The sequence below is a fragment of the Nylanderia fulva genome, unplaced genomic scaffold (assembly GCF_048542155.1).
Source record: "Nylanderia fulva isolate GAGA-0341 unplaced genomic scaffold, ASM4854215v1 Scaffold28, whole genome shotgun sequence".
NCBI classification, from domain to species: Eukaryota; Metazoa; Arthropoda; class Insecta; order Hymenoptera; family Formicidae; genus Nylanderia; species Nylanderia fulva.
The window spans coordinates 2,036,788-2,063,593 of record NW_028190347.1 but is presented as its reverse complement, the minus strand read 5'-3'; the positions used below and the strand labels follow the sequence as shown (position 1 = coordinate 2,063,593).

The 26,806-nt window shown below is 41.1% G+C and overlaps 1 protein-coding gene across 4 annotated transcripts in view; it reads left to right on the top strand.

The window, feature by feature from the left end:
* The window catches only part of LOC114937648 (uncharacterized), a 288,573-nt gene that overhangs the window by 214,613 nt on the left and 47,154 nt on the right, over window positions 1-26,806 (top strand). For all 4 annotated transcript variants that reach the window (XM_085483949.1, XM_029311212.2, XM_029311213.2 and 1 more), the window contains one exon: window positions 7,667-7,713. In XM_085483949.1, the coding sequence (XP_085340075.1) occupies window positions 7,667-7,713 (47 nt within the window). The remainder of the gene's footprint in view (window positions 1-7,666; window positions 7,714-26,806) is intronic.

Genomic DNA, 26,806 nt, shown 5'->3' with positions numbered 1-26,806 from the left:
GAGAGTGAACACATTGGAATTGGTGTCTTCGCCTTCGTCTGGCAGATATTTCTCCCTTCCCAAACCCCTTTGCCCTTCCAACATATTCTGCTCGTTACCGTGTTAGCACGGTAACGCACTCCGCGTTAACTCGGAACGTCTTCGCTTCTCCGTTCGCGATCGGAGGGGGATGAAGACGCGTCGATACACAGGACGATATATCGGATAATAATGCGCGCGATATGACGCGTGAGTTGTTAATTCGCGCGTCGCGTCCGATGCACATGACGCGAACTCGCGAATCTTCCGCCCTACGCCCTTCACCCTTCGCGTTCCACGCGAACTCTCATTTCTCGTTCGTCTCTCCGATGTTTCCGCGCGACTTGCCGCCAATAGCTCGATCCCTCCCTTACGTTTTTCCGCGGAACAAAAAAATTTCCCGCTAAATCGACCGCACCTTGACCCGAGATATTGCTCGCAGTTGGCTTGATGCGATTAAAATCGAGATGCGCCAGGTTATCCTTTGGGGAGCTCTCCGAAATACAGAATTCAATTTTTAACGAATATGAATTAGCTTCTTGTTTAACAATTAAATTTCTGTAATAAAGAGGATCGCATATATTTTAGAGTATATATAATGAAAAAGTGACGATGTTACGTATGCAATGAATTTCTGAAGATCGTAAGATGCAAATTGTTGGTCTTGAGGATGGATAACGGGCTGAACCGGCCCCAAAAATCGGAGGACGAGGCTCACACTCTCCGTATAGCCGCGCCATGTTTAATTTATGCTGATAGATCTTTACATTCCAAATTGGCTTTTAAGCTCCATTTATTTAAAGGCACATCGGGCTCTACGTAGGTAGCGACTCGCTTATTGGCTGCTAGCTGCGTCTACCTGCGAACCAGCAACGCTCTCTCTCTCTCTCTCTCTCTTCTTCTCGATTTATATCTATTTCCATAATTTCCTCTTAGCTGATAATTCACCACCGTCGACGCAATGTTTCCTCCCTCTCTTTCAGAATGCTCACCTCGGAGCGTTCGTTGTTACGTAGGTACAGGAACTGGCGCGACCCCTTCCTCTTTTCTCCATCGCGGGGTTGCTTATTTCTTCGTCGTGCTCGACGGATTGTAATATTAATACTTTACCTAACGTAATATAACAGTTGCATTTTTATATATCAACTTTATTAATCGGAATATTAACTGCAGTTATAAAAAATAATATATGTATATTCTCTTATAATTAATAATATAAGATTAGTTAATGCAGAGAGAGAGAGAGAGAGAGAGATGAATATATTTTGACTTTCGAAATGAAAAAAAAAAATACATTATTATTAAGCGAAGAAGATTGATGAATTATGCAATCGAATATTATAAATCGCGTATACCGATCATCTGATGATAGAAACACGAGATAGTAAATTTCGAAGACTCGTTACGCATGTGTTATATATATATATATATTTCTTTGGCAGGGAAAGATATCTTAGAACTTTCAAGTTCATCAAGTTGGCTCGTCACGTGTATGCGCTTCGAGTACTTAAGTTCTTATGCTTAGGAAAATATTTCCCGAGAGGAGCAGCGCGGTAACCAGAGCCGCGTTTCTGGCTGGCTGCTGCTACCTTGAGGTGCCGGGCGGAAGATGATGCTGGGCGGAAGCCAAGGGTGGCTCGAGACCACCCGTCGCGCGCTAAGCCGATAGGCCGTGAATCTATGGGGTGGGCGCGGGAACGAAAACCTAAGTGTCGGGCGGAAAACGTCTCTTTAATGCTCTTAGCGTCGTCACGCTACTTCTGCGAGCTCCCGCTTTCCGCGCGACTCTTCTCTTCCTGCGACGCCGCGAATAAATATACGCCGACGTTCAAATTACAGCGAACGTCCGAGCGAAAGTTTCCGGTGTGTTCCCTATTCGCTTCAGAAGATATTTTTCTAGAACCATAAAAATAATAAATTACGCGCGCGATGAACGCTGCGTGCGTAAAATATATTATTCTCTAAAGTAGTTAAGATTCTGAAACTTTTGCAGAGAGAGAGAGTATCGCACAATTTTGATCAAAATAATTGTATAAAAAGGGCAATTTTTTTAAACAAATTTTTTATTGTATGTAAAATATTCGTATGTATTTGAATTGCAATTTTCAAGCTATCTTTCGTCGAACTCAATCTCTGCCTCGCTTTCTCTCTCTTTTCCGTCAGAGTTATCTCCCATGAGTGTGTCCATCGCGGTAGCGCATTCACACGTTTTGAAAGGAGAGTTTAGCGACGCTTTCGCACCAGCTTCGACGAGGCAATCCCTCGTCGACGGTGGTCCCTGTCACTGCGTGCCCGTGACAGCCGGCAATTAACAGCTCCGGACTCTCTCTCTCTCTCTCTATCGGCGTGCCCTCGCTAACGCTAGAGCGCTATACGCTAGACGTTTCGCTTAAATAATTGTCCTCCCGTCGGACGGTTAAGACACCGATTTGCCGGCGACATGTTTTCTCTTTCCCGTGCCATCGTTTTCTCTTCCTCCTGCGCTCTTTCGATCTGGGCTGGGTTCTCGTCACCACCCGCGACGCCAGTCGATAACAGTCGTCAATTTGGCCGTCGTGTTTTCCGATTATTCCCGATTTATTCCAGACTCCCGTGGGACATTCCCTCTCGCCTCTCTCGCCGATTTATCTTGCGCGCCTCAAGAGAGAATGGTGATAACCGATGCGCAGCCGTACTCGATGTGCAGTGGCAAACGTGCCCTCCGTGGTGATCAGCTGTTCCATTCGTATCAATTTTCTTTCGCATTGGAAATTTCTTATCGATTCATCTCAATTACGAGAGAATTAGGTGGCTCGGGGACCTCTTCTCGTCTCTTCGCGTCTGCGACGGTGGTGTTTAAAATGATTTAACTGCCGTGCGCTACCTTGCCGAGGAAGTACGGTACACTATTCCCAGGAGCGAAGGAAAGCATCCGTCGTTAGATAAATGGGATGTTTTATCTGGCATTACGACTTTTTACTTGAGCTCCGATTATAAGGGTGCCTTTCGCGGGGAACGAAACGATCTCCGTTGGTGCGCCTTCAGATCAACGTCAGACGATTTGCGCTTTAATGGTACAAGTTGCACGAGCAATCGTTATTTCCGAAAGTTTTCTGTCAAAGAGCAATGACAGTTTGAAATGAAGAAAATCACCAGATTGGTAAAAACAAATGGTACTTATTTTATCGCGATGGGAAAAATGTATTTACGAAATGTCGCGCGTGAAAATCTAATAATATTAAGTAAAATGAAAAATATATATACGCGGAAGTAAATGAAACATGAAACTTTTTTTTATCAACTTTTCTCCCGACTATGTCTTTTTTGTGTCTGCGTCAAAATTGAAAAATCTATATTTTATTATGCGATTATGAGAACTAGCAACAACTTTTCACGACGATATTATTAAAGTTGCATCCGTATTCGTTGGATCGGAGGTAACTTTGAAACGCGCCGGGTGATGGTTCGGCGTGTCGTGATGGAGATATTACGTCGTGAGGCACGAAGCGAGGCGCGGCGTTTCTGATGACGAGGTGAAAAACGAATAAACGAACGAGCGTTACTCCCCTTCTCTCCGACCTAACACGGTCATCCTAACTTCGTTAACCGGCAGTACACTGTTTGTACGGTAATCGTACGCGAAGCGAGAGGAACGGACAGAGGGAAAAAGAAGGGTGGACCGTGGGCCGCTATACCACGTCTGGACCTCTTACGCGCTGTTTAACTTATCCATTTAAAACTCAAACACGCGAAACAATTAATTAGTAATTAACGCTGCTCGGAGCAAAGAGAATAGAAGAGAGAGAGAGACAAGTGAACGGCTGTACAGGTGGATAGGGCGTTCTTCTTAAAGGTTCTACCACCCTCAAAAAGGAGATATTGAATGGGTAGCAAGAGGCTTCCGCGCGAATGCAAGAAACTTTAAAGTTGGAAACTTTAGTTCTGCTGTTAGCTTCTAATTAGCGGACAAACAGCCGGCCTCTATTGCTAGCCTGCAGAAAAGAAATTGTAAACCGAATGGCTACTTACACGTTAATTTTTTATCCGATTCTCTTTTTTTACTCAAAGTGCAAAATTAAGGATAGACATATCAAGAGTTATTTAATTAGAAAGTTATTAAAAATTTCAAGAAACAAAAGAATTATCGACTTATCTTCTTATTTTTCTGTTACCCCAATCACATTATTACTTTCATGCATGATACTCGATAATATTCCATTTACCGGGGAAACGTAATGCGCTCGACTTTGGAATCGCTGGTTCCTGCAACCTTCATTCCTTTTCCCTCTTCGCAGATTACCTGTCACTCCGCGCAGCCGGATTAACCGCTACTTGCGGCATTATGAAAACGTTGGCGTTAGCAACGTTTACTCACGAAACGACAAACGCACTCATGCCGTGTAGGTTTTGCATGGACGGCAGCCCTGTATCGGTCTTGAACGGCTCGGCGGGTCGCGTCGCGGGTTGGTTATAGAAGTGGGGGATTGCCTGGGGTGGCGAGTCAGGTCACCGTTGGTGCGAGGGTTTCAATATGCTTCGACGGTAGTTACAGTACCCTCTCCGGACCACCGCAGATCGGTCTAGGCGGTGAACGGGTGGATGGCAGAGGGTGGTAGAGGAAGAGGAGGACTATCGTGCTGCGGTATCGGTCGCCTTGGTTATTTAGGAAACCATATCAAAGTTTGAGTTGGCTGCCTGCCGCTGCTGCGCACCCTCCTATCGGTGCCCCCGCCTCTGGACAATGAGGTCTCTTCCGGTCTCGTCGAGGTCGCCCTTGACGTTCGTTACAACGCCGAATAACGGTATCTAAAGCCACTGGAATGGCGACGGAGTGTATGAGAAAATGCGTTGTGCACGTTGTAGAAATTTGCCGCTCCGAGCGAATTGCTTTCGTGAATATCGAGACTATCGAGAATTTTCAGAACGGTAATGGTATGTCTATCAAAACTCTCTTTCTTTCTCTGACATAAATTATATTATCATTTTTTAGAGACATTTACATTATCGAAAGAATAAGTTCTCTTTTAAATTGACAGGCAATTAAGAATTACTTTGCACAAATGACTTGTTTCATCATATACATATATCATCGTATCGACATAAGATAATTAAAGGAATAAAAAAGTCATTCGAGGAAAAAATAAAATATATTTGCGTAAGCGATAATGAGTCGAAGGAATAAGCAGGTGGATGAAAAGTCGGTACACATCGTAGTTACACTAAGTTTGCGCATTTCTCGCGGCAACGTACCGAGGACCAATGGAAGACGACGTGTTACCGCAGCGAATTGTAGAGCGAGAAGAGGAGATGGTTCTTCTAGTTTCCTGCCAGGTCCGCGGGTTCTTCAGGAAGGGTCTAGAGATTTAATTAAGGCAAGGCGACGGGTAGAAAGACGAGTCGCTACGTCGTGTAAACTCGAGCTCACCCGCGTTGGGCCCCTCTTTCTCCTACCTCGTTTTCTGTCCTCGTTTCTGAAACGAGTCGAGTCGGTTTTCCTTCTCCGCGCCATTCGAGAGGATCTCTCTCGAAAACTCGTGAGAACGCTGCACACGTCTAGAGCGTAGATCTTGTTCGGCCGAGCGTGTGCGTCAAAGTTCGTCAGGCTACTCGGATTTCCAGCGTCAGAAATTCCCTCCAAGAGGGCCATGTCTTATTGCGACTTTCGTAAATCTTGTCACGATGTGGAAACATTTCCAAGTAAGCGAGACGTATGATTAAATGGCATAGAGATGAAGGACTCGTGGTGTATTTTATGAATTTATTGTAACATGAAATGTTCATAAGAGAAATTTATAAGCACTTTTTTTTACCAAACTTTCTTTACCTTAAAATACCTTATTATAACGAAACCATTGCACGCCGCGTTTGATCGAACGGAGTAATTATCTGCAAGATTATAAGTTTCTTCTTAGAAGCTCTTTTACCTCACGAGCGTTGAACTTGCCGACTCTCTTTATTCAAAGTCCACTTCGAAACAGTGTGCAGGCATCATATACCTCGCGGTTTCAGCGTCAATAATTTGCAAAGGCTGCGGGGCAGATTCTAACCGACTGATTTCACGCATCTGGCGTTTGGTGGTTTAGTCTGGTCCGTCTTCAGAATGAGAGAATCGCCGAAAGATGTTGGAAACAAGAGAGAAGGTGAAAGACACACACACACACACACAAATTGGCGCGAGAGAGAGAGAGCTGGAGCTGGATGGCGAGAGGATGGGCGGATGAAAGCAGAGGGCGAGTGCGGGCAGTCCCTGCCTCGCCGCCGTGGTGGTCCCGTGATCAATATTCCTTACCCCCTTTGCCTTGGCTTACCCCTCCGGCACGATACGGGTGCCCCTTACCTCGTGGAAACCCTCCTTCCATCCATACACCCGCTACCTACGCCCCCGCCCCCTCAGGGGAGAACCCGGCAGAAACCCCTGAAACCCCTCTCGCACCCTCGTCTTAATTAGGAGTCTGAATCTGCGGCGGACACGCGTATAAGGGTAGGTCGGTGGAGGGTGGATGGTCGGGCGACGGAGCAAATCCGTAGACGAGCCTCGTGTCCGAGACATTATTCCCGACTTCGTTCGCGATCGCCCGACGTCACGGCCACCCTTTTTATTATTCCCCGAGATAAACACATTTGCGCGTCTTTACTCGGCCTAGCAGGAGGGGATCAACGCCGGCCGGTCCATTTTCTGGACGAAAGAATTTCGCCGTCCCGGCATTTAACGCGCAATTAGCAACAACGCGAGCCCCTGTTTTCATATTTCTTGCGTTCGTCTCCGAAACGCAGATAGTTTCATTCGTTTCCGCAAAAATCCAACTCGGCAAACGCATTTCGGATTATCAGTTTTTAGGGATTTTTTCAAGACTCTTTAACAAGCTACTTCCGTAACTGCTTTTACATAAATTTCATATTATTTGATACTAATTTGATTCTATGCAAATTGTAATGTAAGTAGGATTACATCGATTTCGTTGTGTTTTATTCATGATATTCACCGTAGTGATTTTTATCCGTACAAAGATCTCTCTTAAATTTAATTTAAAGTGTGCCAAAAATTATTTTGACAGTGTACTCTCGTGATTGCTTCGAAACAATTAATCATAGTGAGCGAACACAGAATTTTACGCGACTTAAATTCGCTAGGAATATTTACATGCGTGGAATATATATAGAACAGCACATGGAAGGGTAAGCTGGTGAGGCTGAACCGAGAGGATATTGGGGTTAGGCCATTCATTGGATTATGGGAATTCGGTGGTACTCGTCGAAGGGAAAGGACTGAAGCTCGGCTGCGCGATCGAGGACCACTTCACGTGCATTAGTCTGGGTCATAAGGCGCGTCCATGAGATTCAGAACGCGAAGCTTCGAAAGAAATTAAATATCTTCGCATCGAAATTCTTCATTGTTCAATATCATTGAATAAAAAATCGAATATCTTTCTTAATTTTTTCTTACTGAATATTACTCGTGATATATGTAAAAAATATATAACTGATTATTAAATTCACGTTGAATTGTTCGTTTCTATATACGGGAGAAAGCAGTAGAGAAATATACTAATAATATATTACGTTAAAATAAAATGTGGGAAAGTACATTTGTTTGCGTACAAACTTTACAAATATTTGACACATTTGACAATTTTAGAGAAATAACTGGTATCTTTCTTTTTTCTTACAGAGCCGTCTCTTGCGAGGCGGGAATATCCCCGCCAAATCATGAACAAGGTAAGTACAAATGATCTGAGTGAGTACGCGTAGAATATTTTTTGTTTTAACATGAAAGGTTATAATTATAACGCAAAGGCATGGGAATAATATCGAGAATATCGTTGACGATTCGACAATTATCTGGAATCGGTTTAATATGAAGTACTTATCTTGATAATTGGATAAAGGAACATGTAGCGTCATAAGCGAGGATTTGCATCTTTCATCGAAGTGCCTAGCAAGTCAGTTACTAGGGAGGATCGATCTAACACCTTTAATTGGTTTTCGTGCGCCGCGACTCTAACATTGCGTGTTCATATCTTTAGTTCAACGTCTCTGCTTACCGATCAACGAAATCTTACACGAGTACCTTATGCGATTGCATACTAATAATCACGATATACTCAAGAATGTGCATTATATTTTACAATGCGCAGTCTTGCTTTTTTCTCGAGAACAAATTATTTAAACGCAGGAGTTTTGTCTTCAATTTCAAAATGTATTTTTTCGTATATATCGCTTTCATATTCTTATTTATTAAGGCATTGTCAAATAATTAATTGATAAGGAATAAAAATAAAATAGTATTAAAAGGAAAACAAGTAAAATTACTATTAGGCATCCTTACATTAAAAGATAAATTTCTTAGTTTTTAAAGATGAAAAATATGATGCAATTAAGAAATTTGTCAAAAATACTTGTCACGTCGAAAAAGTCGTTTACATCGACGTGTTAGTTACTTAGAACGTGTATATATAACTTGAGCGCCTCATTTGTAGGCCTTTTATGCGCCGTCTGCCTTTCCTCATTATGCATTACACATGAGAAAACTTGCTTGGAATCTCTCTCTCTCTCTCTTCATCTCTCTTTCTTTCCCATTTTCTTTCTTTTTCACTCTGTCGTTCCTCTCTACCATCTTCGTTCCGAGGGTGCCAAACCATCACCTACCACATTCTCCGTCTCGCCCGTTTCGTACTTCGGCTTCGTTATAAACTTTTAATGACGGCAAAGCCTAATCGAGAGAATGAACGAGCATGCCCGGCCTCGCGAAACTACCAGAGAAAAATGACGTTGGATCTCAATGTTCAATACTCAACCAGCCAACCGTCACTTCGGAAAAAAAAGAACACGCTCAGGCAATTTGTAATAATTGCTGTGTGCTGTAATTTTTTAATTATCGTGGTTAATTTATTAATATATCATACAGATAAAATACATGAATGGGGATATTACAATAACGTTTAGTATTTATTGTGATGTTACCATAATGTATGATTAATTTTTTTTTATGAGACAACTCTAATAAATGTAATAAAACTGTTAAAAAAAGAGGGTAGGTAATTCAGTCGTATAAAATAATTTTATTTATAAGTATGAGAAAAGATTATATTTATATCTAATGCATTGCACTTTGCAAATGTCAGTTTAATTAAAACAGATAAGAGAAGATATTTTAATTAAAAATAAAAAGGATTACGTTATACATAAAGGAGAGAGCTACATCTTCATTTTTATCTGTTTCTCGGCACTCCCTTTTATAAAGTATTAATATTGATGCCCACTCAATAATCGATAGGCACGATACACAATATTACATAAAATATACCGTGATAAGTGCAAGCAGGAAGTTGAAGTTTGAGCTCGAGTTTGCGCGCGCGGGTGAGGTGCTTTCGATTTGCAACAAATCATTCAGCGTTTACACCCGGCTGCCCGTCCAGTTGAATTAAACTTCCACCGAGAACTTCGTTCTCTGCTTACCCCGGCTCGGAGGTATACATATACACTGGGTATAGCTAACGGTCTGTACCTACGAACTGCTTCTCGAAGTTCGCTCTCGGTGCCTTCGTGCGAAAGCAGTTAGCTGTTTGACGTAGCGCTATGCTCGTTACGGACATGTCGGAATTAACATGCTCATGTACGATGTTCGCGAATCGAACAAATTCAAGCGATAAATAATATTCGGGAATTTCATATTTTTACATGTTTATTTCTCTAACTTTCTTATCCCTGTAACGCTAGAGTGATTATATAAGCTATAGAAAATATTATTTTTAATCGAGGAAGTTTAATCATTAGAATCATCTACTTCTGGAAGAATAATGATTATCACGTGCACTTGAAATTTATTAGGAAAAATTAGATATTTGTGTAGGGACTAAATGATGAAAGTATATATATCAATTGAATTTCTTTACGCACTATCGCTGGTTCGTATATACTTTTTCGTATAAGAGCTACAGTTTTTTCTTACCCTCGAAAAAGGGAACGGTGACATAAACCCGTAACGTTCGACTCCTAAAGCACGATTAAACTAATCCTTACTTATTTGTTCCTTAGTGCGTACGTCCTACTGCTATTAGATATATCTCTTGATCGTTGCTTACGACTTCTTTGGGAATGGTCCTGCGGAAATTTGGCAAGACCCAAAGTTTTTTTGCTTTCCGTATTTCATTATTATCCCGTAATGTTACAAAATTTATCAAATATCTCGTGTGTATTAAAAATCTCTAAAAGTAAAATTTGCCGAAAAAAAAAAATGATTCAGTAGCTTAACATATTTATATAATAATACAGCGTATAAATAATACATTAATTTAACATTAAAATCTAGTTTTATAAAATGGCTATGTCTGGCAAATTTAACTTTGAAATTTCATTGTCGCAAGCACTACTCATGAAATAAACGTATCAGGGGTTCTTTTCCAGAGGCGTTTAAAGGAGTACCAGTGTATACCGTGCGCCATTTAGTGGCGGCACTCTTTCATAAAGGACCTTAATAAAAATCCCAATCTAAACAAGCTTAATTTACGTCCGCCACATAATTACCTACCCTGAGGCAGGACTCCCCTCTGCCGCGAACTACCTCCGGCTCACTCCGCGGGAGAAAAGGAGAAGGAGGAGATGGAGAATGGGGACGAAGGAAGCGCGCACGTCGAGAGCGCACTGAAAAATCTAAGAGGCTTAAAGCATTAAAAGGGTTATATAACATTCATTACCAGCGGGTCAGCCTTTGTGAAATTTCCCTTGGAAGCGCCTTCACTCGGTGGACACAACCTTCTCGCCCCCTTGATTTCTCTCCGTCCAACCCTCTCCCTTACGGTCGCCATCTTCTTCTAGTCGTTTCGCGCTCTCGCTCTTTCGCAGCGTCCCTGGGGGTGCGGAATAGTCACGTGACCGCGCCGTCGTCCGGCACGAGGAGGGACGGGATGGAAAGTGGCGGAGAAAGGAGAACAGAGAGGAGGGTCCGCCTCTCTGATGAAGATGTCGCACACGCCGGGGACCCCGGCGAGATTACTCGGGTTAGAACCTGCGGACCCTGGTCAGGGCACATGCTAATTGCTTTATTTGACATCAAGAAATAATGTACTGCTGTTTCCCGGTATGCCGCGTTGGGAACTGCGCGAGGAAACCGATGCTCCATTTTCCCTCGCTTCTTCAATTATTTCTATAAAGTTTCGATGCATTCCATAAAATAACATTTTTTTCAAAAATCACATCTCGCCCGGTATAAATGTGGACGTTAAAACGCGCGCTAACCAATTTTTATTCCGCAAATGTACAATAATCAAAGGTCGAAAAAAAAGGTCTGTTTGCGCGTGTTTTATTAAAGTAATAATTTTTTATCGTTGTAACTTTTCAAGAGGCGTGACGCGCTACCTTCCATTCCGCGCTATACGTGGAATGCAAAGTACAGAGCAGTCGGTTGTAAAAAAGACTTATGCTTTCACTTTCGACGCTATGTGACTCGATGGATCCAATTCATGCAGCTACGTGATGCGACTGGTTACGTCAGGGTGGTCAACTAAAGGCCGGACCTAATAACCTTTAGTCGGGCCAATAAACATTCTTCCCGGTTACATATGACGGAATTTGTATGCCAAATCGCGTATATTCAGTAGACGGCGGGGCACGCGCCTCTCTCGTAAATATGCCTTCGGTTGGCAAAGTGTTATTGAGCGCGGAGGTAAAGGGAGAGAAAAGGGGGCTTTAGGGTCGGTTCTGGGGTCGCCAAGGGTGCATTTCATCTTCGGAGGCGTCAGCTCAGAGACCGATCGACTATACGGCCGACGTTGGATCATCCATCTTTTATCGAATCGGACCTGATGGCCAGGTTCGCTGCCAACATCGCGGACTCGCAACTTTTGCCTCTCTCCGAAGACTCCGCGTATCGTATCCAAGCGTATACATCCACATGTAAATAATGGACAGAGTTGTTTCGACGCGGCAGCTTGTCAAACTTTCTACTCGTCTCGCGACGCAAAAAGCTGCTTCTCCTTTTATTAATATCACGTCGACAATGAAAGCGTTTTCGCAAAATAAAGACGGTCCGATAAGTCTGAAGATCGGACTTGCAATATATTCAACCGCCGTAATACGTTTCCACCGGTATATATGCGATTTAATAGTGATCAATGTTCCCTGGATCGAGCCATCCATCTCACATAGAATGGAAATCCGACATTCGGTGCCAGAAACCGTTACAACCATCTCAACTTTCGTCTCCGGTAGCGTCCATCATGCCAGGATAGGACACGCTCTCCAAACCAAACATACGTTAATATACATATATCCCGGCGTCCGTGAAAAAAAGTTGAGCCGATGATCGATGTGTATATACCGTTCGTTCATAATAATTCTTTCCCACTGCTAATCATCAAAATAAGCCGTACCGAATATAATGGCCTTTTCTCGGCAAAGGTACGAGTGGAATCTTTTATACAATTTTACAATTTCTTTCTGCAAACTAAATTGTATTAACTCGTCAAATTTAATGCAATCTTATAAAACATGTGATAGATAATTTCAAGTTAATTTAATATAAATATCTTCCTTAGCTTTCTGGGTGCACAAATCAAATTATCCGGTGATCGATCAATTCTCGACTTTTTAATTTCCAATTCTCTAAATTAATCAGTCATAGTCGGTCATGAAAAGTGTCGCGTTAACATACTTTATTAATGACGATGTAGTATACTCGTGAAGCGGTTGAAACAATAAGTCGTGCCTTAACCGAGAAAATGTAGCGACACAGAAAACCGAGGTAGTGCTGCGGGGAATGGCGAAGGATGTGAGGCTATTTTTGCGGTTAACGGGGAATAATTTAGGGACGGATAATACGCCGAGGCCGTGCAATTTGGTGTCGACGACGGAAGAGAGTGCGTGCTCGTTTTCATACACTTTCTCGCGGGAGGGGACGAGACCGACGTGTAACGGAGAACGGGGGCTCAGGTGTTCCATGGGATAATAGGCGACATCATCCTTGCTTCCCCGATCTTCACCCCCGGTACTTGTACCACATCGTCAAACCCTGATCGATGTAATATTCACGCTCGATACACGTCCCAGCTTCTGTAACTTGCTACGCTCCATACCTGCAAGTTTTCCCTCGAATCTCATCAGCGCCCTTTCGCGTCTTCTCGATACCTTCGCCGTCGATAATGTCATGACAGTAACGCGCCCGTTATACTTCTTGTCATTCATCATATTAGATTGATAAGAAAATATACATTCTGTTCCGAAGAGGAACAATTTGAAAACAGAGGCATCATATAATTTCAATATCCTCTGTTCACTTATTTATTCCACATATATAATGTAACTTTGTTTTACGGAATTACATGTACATATAATATCACATTATACTCATTCGAAGATATGTTGTTTTCGGAGAAGAGACGGTAGCTCTGGCTCGTATTCTTCACGAAGAACGTTTTAACTCGCGTTTCCGGTCTCGTCCGTCGGTCAACTAATGTCAAGCTCTTTTCGCGTTTGTAACAAGCGTAGGCGGCAGGGTGTCGGTTACTACCCCCGCGTATACTCATTGCGCGTGGTAAACACCCCTCTTTTGTTGGCGGTAGGTCGGAGTTAAGCCGAGGTCTCCCATTAGCGCCGCTCGGAATTACAAAAATAACACTTGTCCCTGCAGCCGGGCGCCCACGGGCAGTCCAGTGTAGTTAAGTAAAATTAAGCTAAAATTTCCGACGAGCCGCGATGTACATTCAACCCCTTTTCCGTCAGCTCGTGGCGGCCGCGCGTACGAAGAGCTGGCCAACCCTCCGCTGACCAACCCCCTTCCAGGGCCTCCCCCACGAACCGGTGGGTCTCTCTTTCCGCGTATACGTTACACTTCACGCTGCCCCTTTATGCTCCGTGAGCATTAAATATTTACCTTTCGATGAATATGCAAATATAATTATTTACGCGCAATTTAGACGTTTTTACGCGTGACACTCGTCTTCGTCGCTCATCGACGCACTGGCTATTTCAAGTACAACGTTCTGGTCTACTCTTCTTCATCGTTTCAATCCAATAAGATATATCGTTGCAGTCTTATAAAATAAAATTGCTCTTTCGAGCAGAGATATTCTTATTTATATTAAAAATTATGAAATTATTGTTCAACGAATATATTTAGAGCTGTTGTATCTCGGAGATTTAAATCCAAAAGACCCAGTTTCAGTATATCATTTTCAAGGTTCCAATCAAATTATATCTGCCGGAGAAACAGGAGCCGAGGAGTTGCTGTCAGCTCGTTCTTATCCCGCCGTCTTTCTCCGCAGGATTAACCTTTAACGTTAATTATCCGCCGGCGTACCCAGGGATAGAGATCCCAGACTAGGGCGGCATCAAAGAAGCGAGTGTTTAGCTGCAATATCTTTCCGCCGGGCTGCACATTGGGTGACCAAAAAAGGGGGCCAGAGATTCAAAAGGTGACGTCAACGGAGATAATTCGGCGGTTAGCGAAGAAACTAAAGAAGTCCACTTCGAGACTATATTTCCACTTCTTCTTATTTATATTACTCTAATGAGGAAAATATGACATATTGTTTCAGATTGAAAGACCTATATATAAGAAAGTAAAACTTGTTTTTAATTATTTATTGCCGTCTGCTTTCCATACTTAATTTAAGAGGACTATAAATATTATTTCTTTAAGACAATCGAATCGATAATACTAGCAAAAAAACTATTTAGCGAAATTTGCTCGCACCATCGTAATAGTAACGAATTATTGATCACCTTGAAACATATATTAGAAATGTTCGTCAGCCACGTTTTGCATTTCTGGCAAACGACTACGTGGCCAATATGTCTAAATGGAAAAGCCTAAACGGAGTACGTATTTATTGTTTAAGTCGTGGCATAATTACTCCGACGACTAGTGTCAGACAGGATGCAGCTACGCAGACAAATTGTATCTAATGACCATACGTCGATCATCCTCCGAGTCGAGCAAGCGTTCCATGACTGCGTATTCGCGTTGCTGTCGTTAGCATCCTTCCGACTCGACGGCCGACGTCCTACGGCGAACAATTTCGAGCGCGGCGAGCGAGCGACGAAGGGAAAATGTATTCGAGAGTTTCCAATTTGCGGTTGCGGCCTGGGTACAGAATACGGGGAGCGCGGGTGGGATTGGTCGGCACTGGCACTGAAGTGCGCGGCGCGGAGCTCTATTATGGTAATTATATGATAAATACAACAAGGCCTTGGGCGCTGTCTTCTCCTTCTCGGTCTCCTCTTTTCAGTCACGGAGGTCTCCTCTTCTCCATCAGCGGCAGGAATCTCGCGGCTTCGTCCCCGCGTCTTTCTCCACTCTCTATACCCGAGGTATTGTCGCTCTTCTCATCCACCTTCTTCTCATTCCGCGTCACTCGTTCTCGTTCAGCCCACGAGCGAGCATTGGCGGTTTGCCTTAAAATACGCGACTCCTCTCTCCTTGCGCGGAATGCAATTAATCTTATTCCCTTTCGATCTCGCCTTCTCTCGCGGCGCCCGTCCCAAAGGGATGAGTAACGTCTCTGGGAGAAGTGTTGCCGACTTAATGAAGTACGACTTCTAATGCGTCGATGTACTCGACAGAGGGAGGCTAAGAAAGACGCGAAGAAGGCGAGTCATCCGGAAATCCTAGCTAACACTCATTTTCATTATCACGTTTACCGGTCGTTTCTTTACGCCGGCAAAGAGAACGAATTAGATACTATCAGAAGCCAAACACTTCCGAAGGCTCGCGGTTCTCTGCTTCTTTCCCCATGATTACAACGTTATAAATAATTTGTTCTTCGTTTAAAAATAATATGAATTGATTAATTGAATCGATTGTAGGGTACTTAAGGCAAATTAAATTTTGTTCACACTTTAATATTCCCATCTAGTCTGTTTCTGGCAAACAAGAAACTATCGTTAACCTTCAACGATGCCGCCGCTGTTTCGGTTGCCGCGACGGCAATGGCTTATCTTTCCACTTTAGACGATTGTTCGAAACTCCATGTATCGCCGTGCTCGGTCGGTTCCCCGCTAACAAGCAACGGCGACGACGTCGAGCATTAAACGCGACGCGTTCGCGGCGTAAACTAATATTCCTCTCGGGCGCAGAGGGGTGAATCGCGGCGCTCGCGCGCGCACAGGCAGGATCATTATAAATAGTCATAATTACAACAGTCGCGCGTGCTTAATTCAATTAGGCTGATTAACGTTGTACGCTGCAACCCCGTCTCTCTCTCGGCAACGCAACGGCAGCCGGTTCAGAGTTCGGGGTCTGGTTGGTCCTGAGGGCAGAGCACAGCAGTAAAATATACGCGGTATCCTGGCCAGGATCCCGGGACTGCGGCGCCACGGTATTATGCTTATGCATAGACAAGTTATAGCCCGGCTAATATGATTATCTCTTCGACGGAAGGCAGAGCGAACGCGGAAGAGGGACTGGTTGCAGCAGCAGCAGCGTCTGCAACTCGCTCTTCTGCGCGAGTTCGTTCGATTATTATCGAGAAAACGAAAATGAAAGAGAGTATTTTCGCGTATTTAGCTAACATAAATTTGCATTTTCCAAGTAAGCAGTTTTATCGTAACGAGTTTTAGTTCCAGATGCAATTCCAGTGATATTTTTCAACTTAGCGATCTGAAATTGTGTTCTGCATAGAAAAGAAAAAAATATATGATTGGATATAGAATATTTATCCACTCGCTATTTCAATTTTTTGTAACGCTCTAATATTGATCTTGATTTATTAGAAATTAAAAATACGAAGTGTATCTTAAAATTTGGAGCATTCGTTTAAAAGATAGATTAAAAAATAGCAGATAAATATATATTAATAAATCAAAGTTCAAGCTAAAAACTACAACTCTGAATGTACAATTCTGAATGTACTTTTCCATGTGAAGCACGTACCTAATGTTATGTCAATATTTTATACAATATTACCTCGAAAGACACTTTTGTTTCCCGATTGGAAATGTAATAAAAAAAAATTAGAACGAGAAAATGGCGAGATTATTAATGATCGGAGGGATACGAAGTAAGAATGCGAAGGGTGCGTCGTTTGGATTTGTCGCGGACGGGATCGAAGCCGAATAAATTAGCCCCTCCGCGAGAGCGCGGTCGAGATATAAAATTTTGAATATGAATGGACGGTTTTGCATCCGTGATGAGCTCTTATTCGGGAAACAAAGCGCAGCTGACGAGAACATATGTAGATGAAGGCGGGCGCGAGAAATCCATAATCCGTCGTATCCTTCGGCTTCTTAAACGCACCCGCGTCCTTCGACGTCGTTATAACAACCTAACTCGATTAATTCAATCGTGTCTCGACACGAGGAGAAACACACACGCGAGCTTTCTTTATGTAGATTTTTATATAAAATCGTGTGTGTTTCGAAATGTTAGTTTTGTCGCTTATTTTCGTTTTATGCAATTTGCGTTATGAGAGATTGTGGGATATCGTATTATAATTAAAATAATCTAATGAACATTGGCCAAACGAAGCCTACGTTGACGTGGCTCGTTTCCCATCGATGCCTCGGCATGGCGAAGGGGATAAAGAGGGATGAAGAGAGGAGAGACCTCTCTCATCTCGTCTATCCCTTCCGCTAAACTCATCACCCACCGGTAATTCCATCGATGCTTTAAGGATGGAGGGTCTCTTCAAGGGATGTAGTCGTGGTTGTAACCTACTAAAGCGAGCTTAACGAAGAAATAGTTTCATTCGATATATTAGCGCGTATGCATTTTTATATACAAGAAACGTTTCTCTCTCTCTCTCTCTCTCTCTCTCTCGAAATGAAAATGCATTGATAAGTGTATCCTTTTTGAAATGAATGCGAACCTAGAATAAACGTATTATAACTTTTACAATCTATAATAACGAGATACTAGCATAGGATGAATAGGTATCGTGTTACGGATGCGAGATGTACTTTGATGCCTATTGTTTTCTTTCGATCTTCCTTGGCTTCTCGTCGTTCATGCGACTGTTACACGCAATGCGGGCGTCGCGGTTTTGACGATAACGCGGATCCGTCCTCATAGAAACGGGCCAGCCGGCATTTAATACCATCCCGTTGAATATTCCCTCGAATGGCCCTCGATATTGAATTGGCTCCTGCCTAATTGTAACCTCGCTCGTCGCGAGGGTCCCATTCACTTGTAAACGACATTTGCATAATTTTTACATTGCCTCTTGTGTAATCGATTTGAACACCGACGGTGATCTCTCTTTTCCGTTTCTTTTTTTTCCTCTCCTGCCATTTGAATCCGTGTAAGTCTTGTCCCTCTTCACGTCGATCGTCGCAGTTAGAATTGCTAAGTAATTATGCGAAATTTGTGCTTCAGCTGCTGCATATCTCGCTAGAACATATTTAAAACATAGAAATTAATTTATTATCTTATTATGTATTATTAATTTGTATTTTCGAGAAATTCTTGACGATATAAATATATGAAAATTATAAATATATATTAAATATGTTATTTTTCAAGCTTAATTTAGAAATGATACATATATAATGATATATATATTCAAAGTAAAAACATTTCTTTGATCCAAGTTATCAATGTATTTAAAAAGGCATAAAAATTATTCGCTATGCGTTTAAATGAATATCAAAGTTTTGTCAAGTATGAATGCAGCGCAAGCAACGGGCAGTGATTCGAGTATAAATCGTTAAATATCACGATAAACGTACAAGCAATGTGAAGATTTCTATGTGGATCTTTCATAAAGTTACGTCGTCGGCCGGTAGTTAATTTAATAAATTTTTTTCTGCGAAAAGAAGAGGAGGGCGATGGACGAACGCGAAGGGAGACAGCGAAAAAGTTGTACACCAATTAACGGATTGAAGTGCCATCAGATGCAGGCCGGCTTCGAGAGGGTTTGGGTCGCGAAGTCCTCGAAGGGTTGGACTATCATTAGCGAGCCGCCACTTTAAGCGGCGGTTCGCCCTCACCGCCAAAAGGAAAAAGTTGAAAAGGCTCGGCTGGCCGACGTTCGTTTGACTTGTACCACTTGCGCTATAGATTGCTTTTTGCTGCGGCTATTCCTCCTTGGCAATGCATTTCCACTCGTCCGGCACCAAATTTTAGCACAATATCTTATACAAGTATAAGTACAAATCGTATTATAACGCATCGTGATATAAAAAAAATTTTTGTCGTATTAATAAATTAAAATTAAATGTAATTTTATTTAAAAAATTAGGAAATATCTTAGATTGTACACATTATACTTACAGAACAATTTAATAAAATTATTTTTTATAGAATTTTGATCAAATGCTTGTTTTATTTTAATTCTTTAATTTTTAGTATTATTCTAAAATTATTAACAATATCCATTATTATAATATTGTTGCTTGTGCAATATCTTTAAAACACTTTGCAGAAATTATATACATTAAATTAATTTTATGTTGTATATTATTTTAATTTAAATATTATTCGTATTATAAATTTTTATTAAATTAAGAAATATACAAGTAAATATAAACGATAAAAAATAAATATATAGATAAAAAGAATATTTAAGGAAACTATAGAAACTTTAATATTTCTAATTGCAAATGCAATTTCTGTACTTGTAAAATTCTTACTTAATGCGAGACTTTGCACTGTTCAAATTTCTGCGTTGATAAGATGGTTCAGATGATGACGATGAATTATCGAGGAATCTGTAAGGCGACATGGCTAGAGGGTTTAGAGCAACTTCGAGGGGGTTAACGCAGAATTGGAATGCGTAATGGACGGCACGATGTTGGATTATCAATGAGCATCTGCCAAGATAATTCGGCATTTTCAATCTTTCTTTCACCTCTTACTCCTTTAAAAGTTAAGCATTTTTTCTCTTATACTTGATTTGATTTTTTTGCCTAATTAATATATTTTTTGCAATTTAATATTAAATTCAGAAATGGACTTTGTTAGAATTGTCTATTATGTTCCTACATTTATTAACATTGAAAAATTATGCAAAGTAATATCGTCTAAATAGATATCCTTCATAACTTTTGCCTCCGAGCTCTCCATTGATCTTCACCTGCGTGAAATTTTCTCTTGAAAAAAAGCGGAATTTATTTTGCGAATTGCTGGCGAGAAATCATGCAAGCAACGCGGCATTCAGAGCTAGCAGCGTGCGATGTGCCGCGTCATTCGTCAAAATGGGGAAAGTACGCCGGTGAATAAATACGTCGGCGTCGCGCATTAAACGTGTGCTCGCGGATACGTCGAGATAACGTCGAGTCGATTCGTCCACCGCTCGGATCTGCCATGAAGAGCAAGGGTGACAGAGAGGGTGGGAGAAAAAGAGAGGCGGTGGGTAGCAGATAAATAGAGAAAGGTGGGAGAGAAAGCTCGTTGCCGCGAGGCATGCAATGCCGGCTGCGAAACAAATGGAACGATCGCAACGGGGGTGGAAATAAAGCGTCCCCGTCGCGTTCTACGGCTGTAACTGAAGCGGGGGTGGAGAGAGAGAGAGAGAGAGAGAGAAAGAGAGAATAAGAATAAAAAAACATATATATATATATATACACATAGACAGGCGCTCTCGATCTCCGGATTGACGAGCGCTCGACCGTGCAAAAACGCTGAAGCACTTTTCCGTGTTCGGAGTTACGTCCGAACTCTTCAATGTCGCGTCGACGTGGATTGTTTCGGCGAACCTGATTCATCACGATAGATAGGGATACAATTGAAAGATATTAATCGTGGAATGCACCGCTGCAGTCTGAAGAAAACTATAATGAATAAAAAAAGTGCTTCCTTTGCTATAAATCCATCTAAATGATTTTTGTCACCCATTTTTTTCCTACATATTTGAATTAGAGAAATATTAAAATTGCTTGCTCACCTTTTATCTTCGTCTCGCCTTTACGAATTGATTTTCGCTGGACGTTTCGAATAGCCCGTGCCCAGAGGTTGACGCATGTATTATTCCGGACCATTTCTTGTGTCGCCACAGAGATGGAAATGTTCGTGGTATTCGCACGGAGAACGAGTCGTGTGTGCGTACACAGGTGCGTACAGGACCCTCAACAGGTGGTCACTCGTAATCGTGGGGGTTACGCCGCAGCCCGGTGGCTACCCATCCGTCAAGGGCTTTGTGTGCCCTTGCGCGCACCACCACCGGCGGTCGTCCTTGGGAAAAGCGGCGTTTTTCCTCTCCTCTCACGCTCTGAAACGATCATCAACCCTCGACCGCCATGCCCGAAAGCCACGCTCGATCCCCGGCGACTTTTCGCGACTGGAACAATGCTCTCGTTAATTAAGATTTCTTTCCGCGAGTTCCCTCATCCCATTCTTGTAGCCGTTGAGTGCTTCCCTCAAGAGCTTCCTCGCTGGCAAAAGTACGGATCGCCTCTAGACGGCAAAAAGACAACTTATTTCAGGAATTTTTCATTTTGCTTCAGAAGACATTCGTTCGGATTATTGATTAAACTGGTAGGACGAGCATTAGTTTTTTTAATATTTTAACTCCCAAATGATATTTTTCATTCTTTAAATGTCTTTTGGTTTATAGGAGTGGCGTAATAAAAATAGATATATTGCTGCTCTAACAATACATAGTTAAAGTTATTACAAAGTTTGCAGTAATCAAAATTTTAATTCTAAATTTTTTAAGCAAGAATGAAATTTTCGTGGAGGGTGCTTCCTGCAAAGAAAATTTTCGCGGTGGCTTTGAGGGCTGAATACGCGGGCTTGTAGGTTGACGAGAGGTGGTCCGGAGGGGGAGAGGGGGTGGTAAAGGCGCACGGAGATCCGGATTTAAGGCGTCGTCCGTGAAAGCCCTCTGGAGGCGCTGGAGACTTGAGTCGGGGGTAGTTTAAGAGAAAGAGAAAATGGCTGGGGATGGAAAAGCAGGCAGGAGAACGACAACGACGAGGACGGGCGTGTTGGAGTGTAAGTGCTAAGATCTCGGAGTGCATTAACATGCCCCGGAGGCAAGCTGAATACAACCCTTCTTACATCCAGATCTCAAGCCGAGACCACCGTCAACCGAAGAGGCGGAGGAGGAAGAAAGAGAGTTGGTAACGGTGACATCGGAAAACGGGGCAGAACACCGCAGAGATTCCCACTTAATTACATTAAAAATGTTTTATCCTTCGGCCTTTTCTTCCCTGTCTCTTGAGACTCGAGACAGTGATATTTTTTCACAATATTTTTTGGACGAATTGGAGAATGATCTTTAATTAATTCTTTTTTACAATTCGTTAATTTGAAATTGAGAGACGTTGCTTTTAAAACGCCCGATAGAAAAATTTTATAGAAAAATTAAACGCAAATTAATTTATTATACAGAATCATTATTATGCAGAAATTAAATATACATTCACACTCATAATTATAGAAATTAAGTTATTACCTATATTATTATTAGAAAAAATGGAATATATAACATGTATTTTTAAACGAGAAACGTTTGAATTTTAATGCAATTATTTTATTTAAATATAATTAGAAAATGTATATATATATATATATATACCTATTAAAGATCAAAAGAAAACATGAAAATAGAGCGTTCATAATATTTGAATATTTGGATATTTATACGTGTAAAAACTGATTTAAAACATTTAGAAAAAAGAATTAATCGTGATTAAATGTAATTTGAAAATATATTCAAGGCGACGCTTTAGAAAAGTCGGAGAACCACGAGGATGGTGTGGGTCCTTGCGGCGGCGCGCCTTACATTATTTAGAAGGATCCGAGGACTCTAAGACGTCGGCCACTGGCGCATGCTAATCACTCGACCCAGATTGAATAATGAATCAGTATTCTTTCCCTTCTTCCTAGCTACCCACCTCCTCTTCGTGGACGTCCTCAGCGGAGCCGCCACTACGTGACAGGCTTTTTATTACCTGGCAAAAGAATGCCTCATTTCTTTTTGTTAGAGCCAATCGTTGATCGTTATTCATATAAATATATTACACGTATGAATATATGTATTTTGTGCTGATGGAAGTGTTTGTCAGTAATATCTTCGCATTTTAATTACTAAAATAGAAGAAATTTTTTATCAAAATTGTAAGAGAGAGTAAATTAATGAATTAATTAATGAAAAATATTCTATATTTACCAGTTACAAATAAATGTGTGTTATCAATTATACATATATAATAGAAAAAAAAATCTCATGAAAATATTTTACTTTGTAAAAATAAAAGACTGAGAAATTTTATAACCATTATTAATGAGCTCAAAGACGTTTTGTAAATACGCATTGATTATTAGAAACGAAAACCTAGCGCAGATGCATCAGGTAAAGGACCATCTCGTGGAAGAGAGCGTTAGCATAATGTCTTTGGGTTCGGTACATACATAACGCCCACACGTACAACGCGGATACGTATAACTGGCACCCCGCATAGTACTTTACTCCTTGGTACTTTGTGTGCAAATTATGCCCAAGACGAGACAGAATGGAGAAGAGCCTGGGTTTTGCCTGCGAGGATGAAGCGAGTCCCCGATGTAACCTCTTCGTACGAGATTCGAATGAAAATTTAAGAGAAAGAGTTTGCCCCTAGTACAAGCTTCCTGTTTTACAATATTTAGAAATGTCATTACTAAAGTGGGATTTCATTCGGAAATAAAATAGTTACTTATATTCGAAATGAAATATTTATTACATTAATTTAAATATGTAGAATACGGCTTTATATTAACTAAAACCAAGATAATAATCGCAGTAAAGCTAAATGCGATATCTATTAATGTGCTAAATTTAATCATAATTTTAAACTTGTCAGAGTTGATTACTGTTATTTTTATTTAGTCTTTGTTCACTCGATTGAATTATTATTTTCTATTTTGCCTTTACGTATTATGAATACAACAGACCAGATAAAACTTTTAGTTAGAAAAAGATATCATAAAATAAACAAAAAATTATGAATAAAAGCAATTATAGATTTGTCAAAAAATTTTGCGGCATTTAAACATTTTTTCATATTACAAAGATATGATTATTAAAACGCATAAAGGAGAGTAGTATTGTAAAATCTTAAAGAAGATCGAGAGAAAGATTACACAGCTTATCATGAAAGGCTTGAATTAACTTTTAAATTTACTTTTATACGCACCTTCATAATTTTAATGATAACTGCAAAATAGATAGATAGAAATAGAAACAGAAATAGAGAGAAAGAAGAAAAGAGAAAGAAGGAGGCGAGATGTAGAGAAAGACAGAGAGATGAAGAAAGGATTCATATTATTGCTCTTTAGGGATTAGGGTCTCTAGTTCTGCGACAAGCTGTACTCTTCATCTTATAATAACAGAAGCCTACCCTTCCTTGAACGCCAACGTTGTGTTCTCCACGTTCTCGTTGTGTCTAAAGACTCCGATTAAGCTAGGAATCCTAGTTCATGCGACGCCATATTATATGCCTAATCTCTTACGTTCTATCGCTATTAAATACTATGCTTTATTTTGCATCAAAATTACATAGTTAAGAAATAATATTGAACAATAAGGAAAAAGAAAAAAAATGTATGCATTTCTCAGAGAATGATGAACATATGGACTCGTAAGATAATTCTAAATAATTATTAAACATATCTAATATTCTAACAGATGCTAAATAATTCTAATTGTTGTTTATAATAAATTAATCTTAATCGTATCTATATTTGTGCAAACGTTGCTTCTCACGAACCTTTACGGGCAATAAAGGGATACTAGACGTAATCTGTAGAATCTCTCCCGTCTTCTCTCTCCTCGTCAGTCCTTACAGTCGTTTTAGGGGAAAACAAGACATTTATAAACACCACCACCACACTCACGCGCGAGATTAGATTTGTTAAGATAATGAGGCGCCCGGTTTAGCGAAGCGCCTCCAGCGTGCCTGCAACCATCATCATGAAGAGTCTGCAACCACCGTCTCCTTAATCCCGAATATGACCTCGCATGGCGAGACTATTGCAAGATGCAGACTTGCGAAATGATATGTGTTTACGAGTCTTTCTATATAACAAATTTGTTTAAGCAAAAATTCTTTATTATTACAAATTTTATAGACACATTACACGCATACACAAAAAAATAAATTCTAACGTATATATCCAATAAATATGTTTGCTAAACATAAGCTGAAAATTTGAACATTTGCTAACAAGTTTTCTGCAATGCGCGAAATAAATTTTTACCAACTGTGTTTTGCATAGACAAGAAATGAAAAAATTTTAATTATAAATAATATAAAAATGTATAGTGTATGTTGCATATTACTACTGTAAATAATAACAATTTTAGTTATACCATTATCGGCTCGCCTGGTATCTCGGATAAATTGAATTTTGTTCCCAAGATCTATACAGAGAGAAACAAGACGATTCGAGAGTGTGAGGATAAGGCGAGAGTTCGCGAGAGTCTATGGCCCTTGAGAGAAATGTCGATGTCGAGGTTCACAGTCGATCAGGATTTATCCTTATTCCAATGCAGGCTGTATCTGGAGACGCGTTATTTCGACATCAGTGAAAAAAACACAATAAAATTTAACGGTCCGTCAGGCCACGGTATTCCTGCTCCCCGGGAACAGCCAATAAATACCGGGGACAAGGCGGCTACAAATCTCAAGATAAACAGAAGCCCGTATTTTTCTACCCCCTTGACTTCCGCCGCGTTTCTCCGCGCTCCTCCGCGCTTTCTCCGAGCTCGTGGAAAAGGGCGCTCTGCCCTTTTTACATTCCACGTATGAATTATTAGGTGACCGGACCTAAGGGGTGGACACACCGCGGTATTTAATTTTCACTCCCCATTAAAACAGGACGAATTTTTCCCTAATCGCATCCCTGACGATGAAAGTGCGGTCGGCAGTTTGTCACCGACCCTTCGTTCTATTATCAATATATTATCGCACCTTATTCTCTCTCTCTCTTCCTCTTTATAAGTCGTATATTAATTTAAAGTTCGGCTTTTCGACGTGATTGCTTATCGAATGAGAACACATATTCGGATGCGCGTAATAACGAGATGAGAAATCTTCGATGTTACCGAGATGGGTAGATCAGGGCGATGCCAATTAAGGAGGAGTCTGTGAGTACTGAAACAGAACTAAAGTCTGGCGGCTGCTGATGATGTATGTGGTGGAAAATATTGGAAGCAATCTGTCACGCCATCGACGTTCCATAGGCGTCTGTTTCTCTCCTTCTCCGATCCCCTTCGCTCTTTGTCCTTGGTTGAGAATATCGTGTTAAGATAATCTTGTTTATCATATTGGAAGAAACCAAAAAATAGAAATAAATTTATTTGCTAATTTTATTATAAATTTCATTATTTTTAATTTGTATGTATATAAATTTATCATTTATTTTTGATAAAAGTAATTTGCTTGATCAATTCGTTTAATATCTAAATAAGAAAGCATTAATAATGTAGTCATTAATTTAATCTAATAAAATATATCATACTTTTTTCTGCCTTTAGCTGTCTATCTCAAACTCATAAAAGATTTAAGCAAATATTGTATACGAGTAATCAACAAACAGGATCCCTTTAATTCTCTTTAAAGACGCAGCTGGCATCTTCTCTCTTCTCTCAATACGCGAACGAGTATCCTCATCTCTCGCAGTCTTTTTCCTTCTTCAACGAGTTCCTTCCGGGTATACGGTTGATTAAACGCGCAACTATGTAATGCAACGCAAATATACTGGCCTCGAGCTCGTTTTCCTTTTCGGCGTTCCTCATCCCCAAAGACAGGCAGGAGTCGTTCCGCTCTCGATTCTACCTTTCGACTCTCTTTGAATTCCAACCCCGGTCACTTGACGGAAATATTTATCGAGGGTCTCTGGCGAGGCCCCCTCGTTGCCCTACTCCTTCGGGCTAGACAGGACGACGACAAGGCG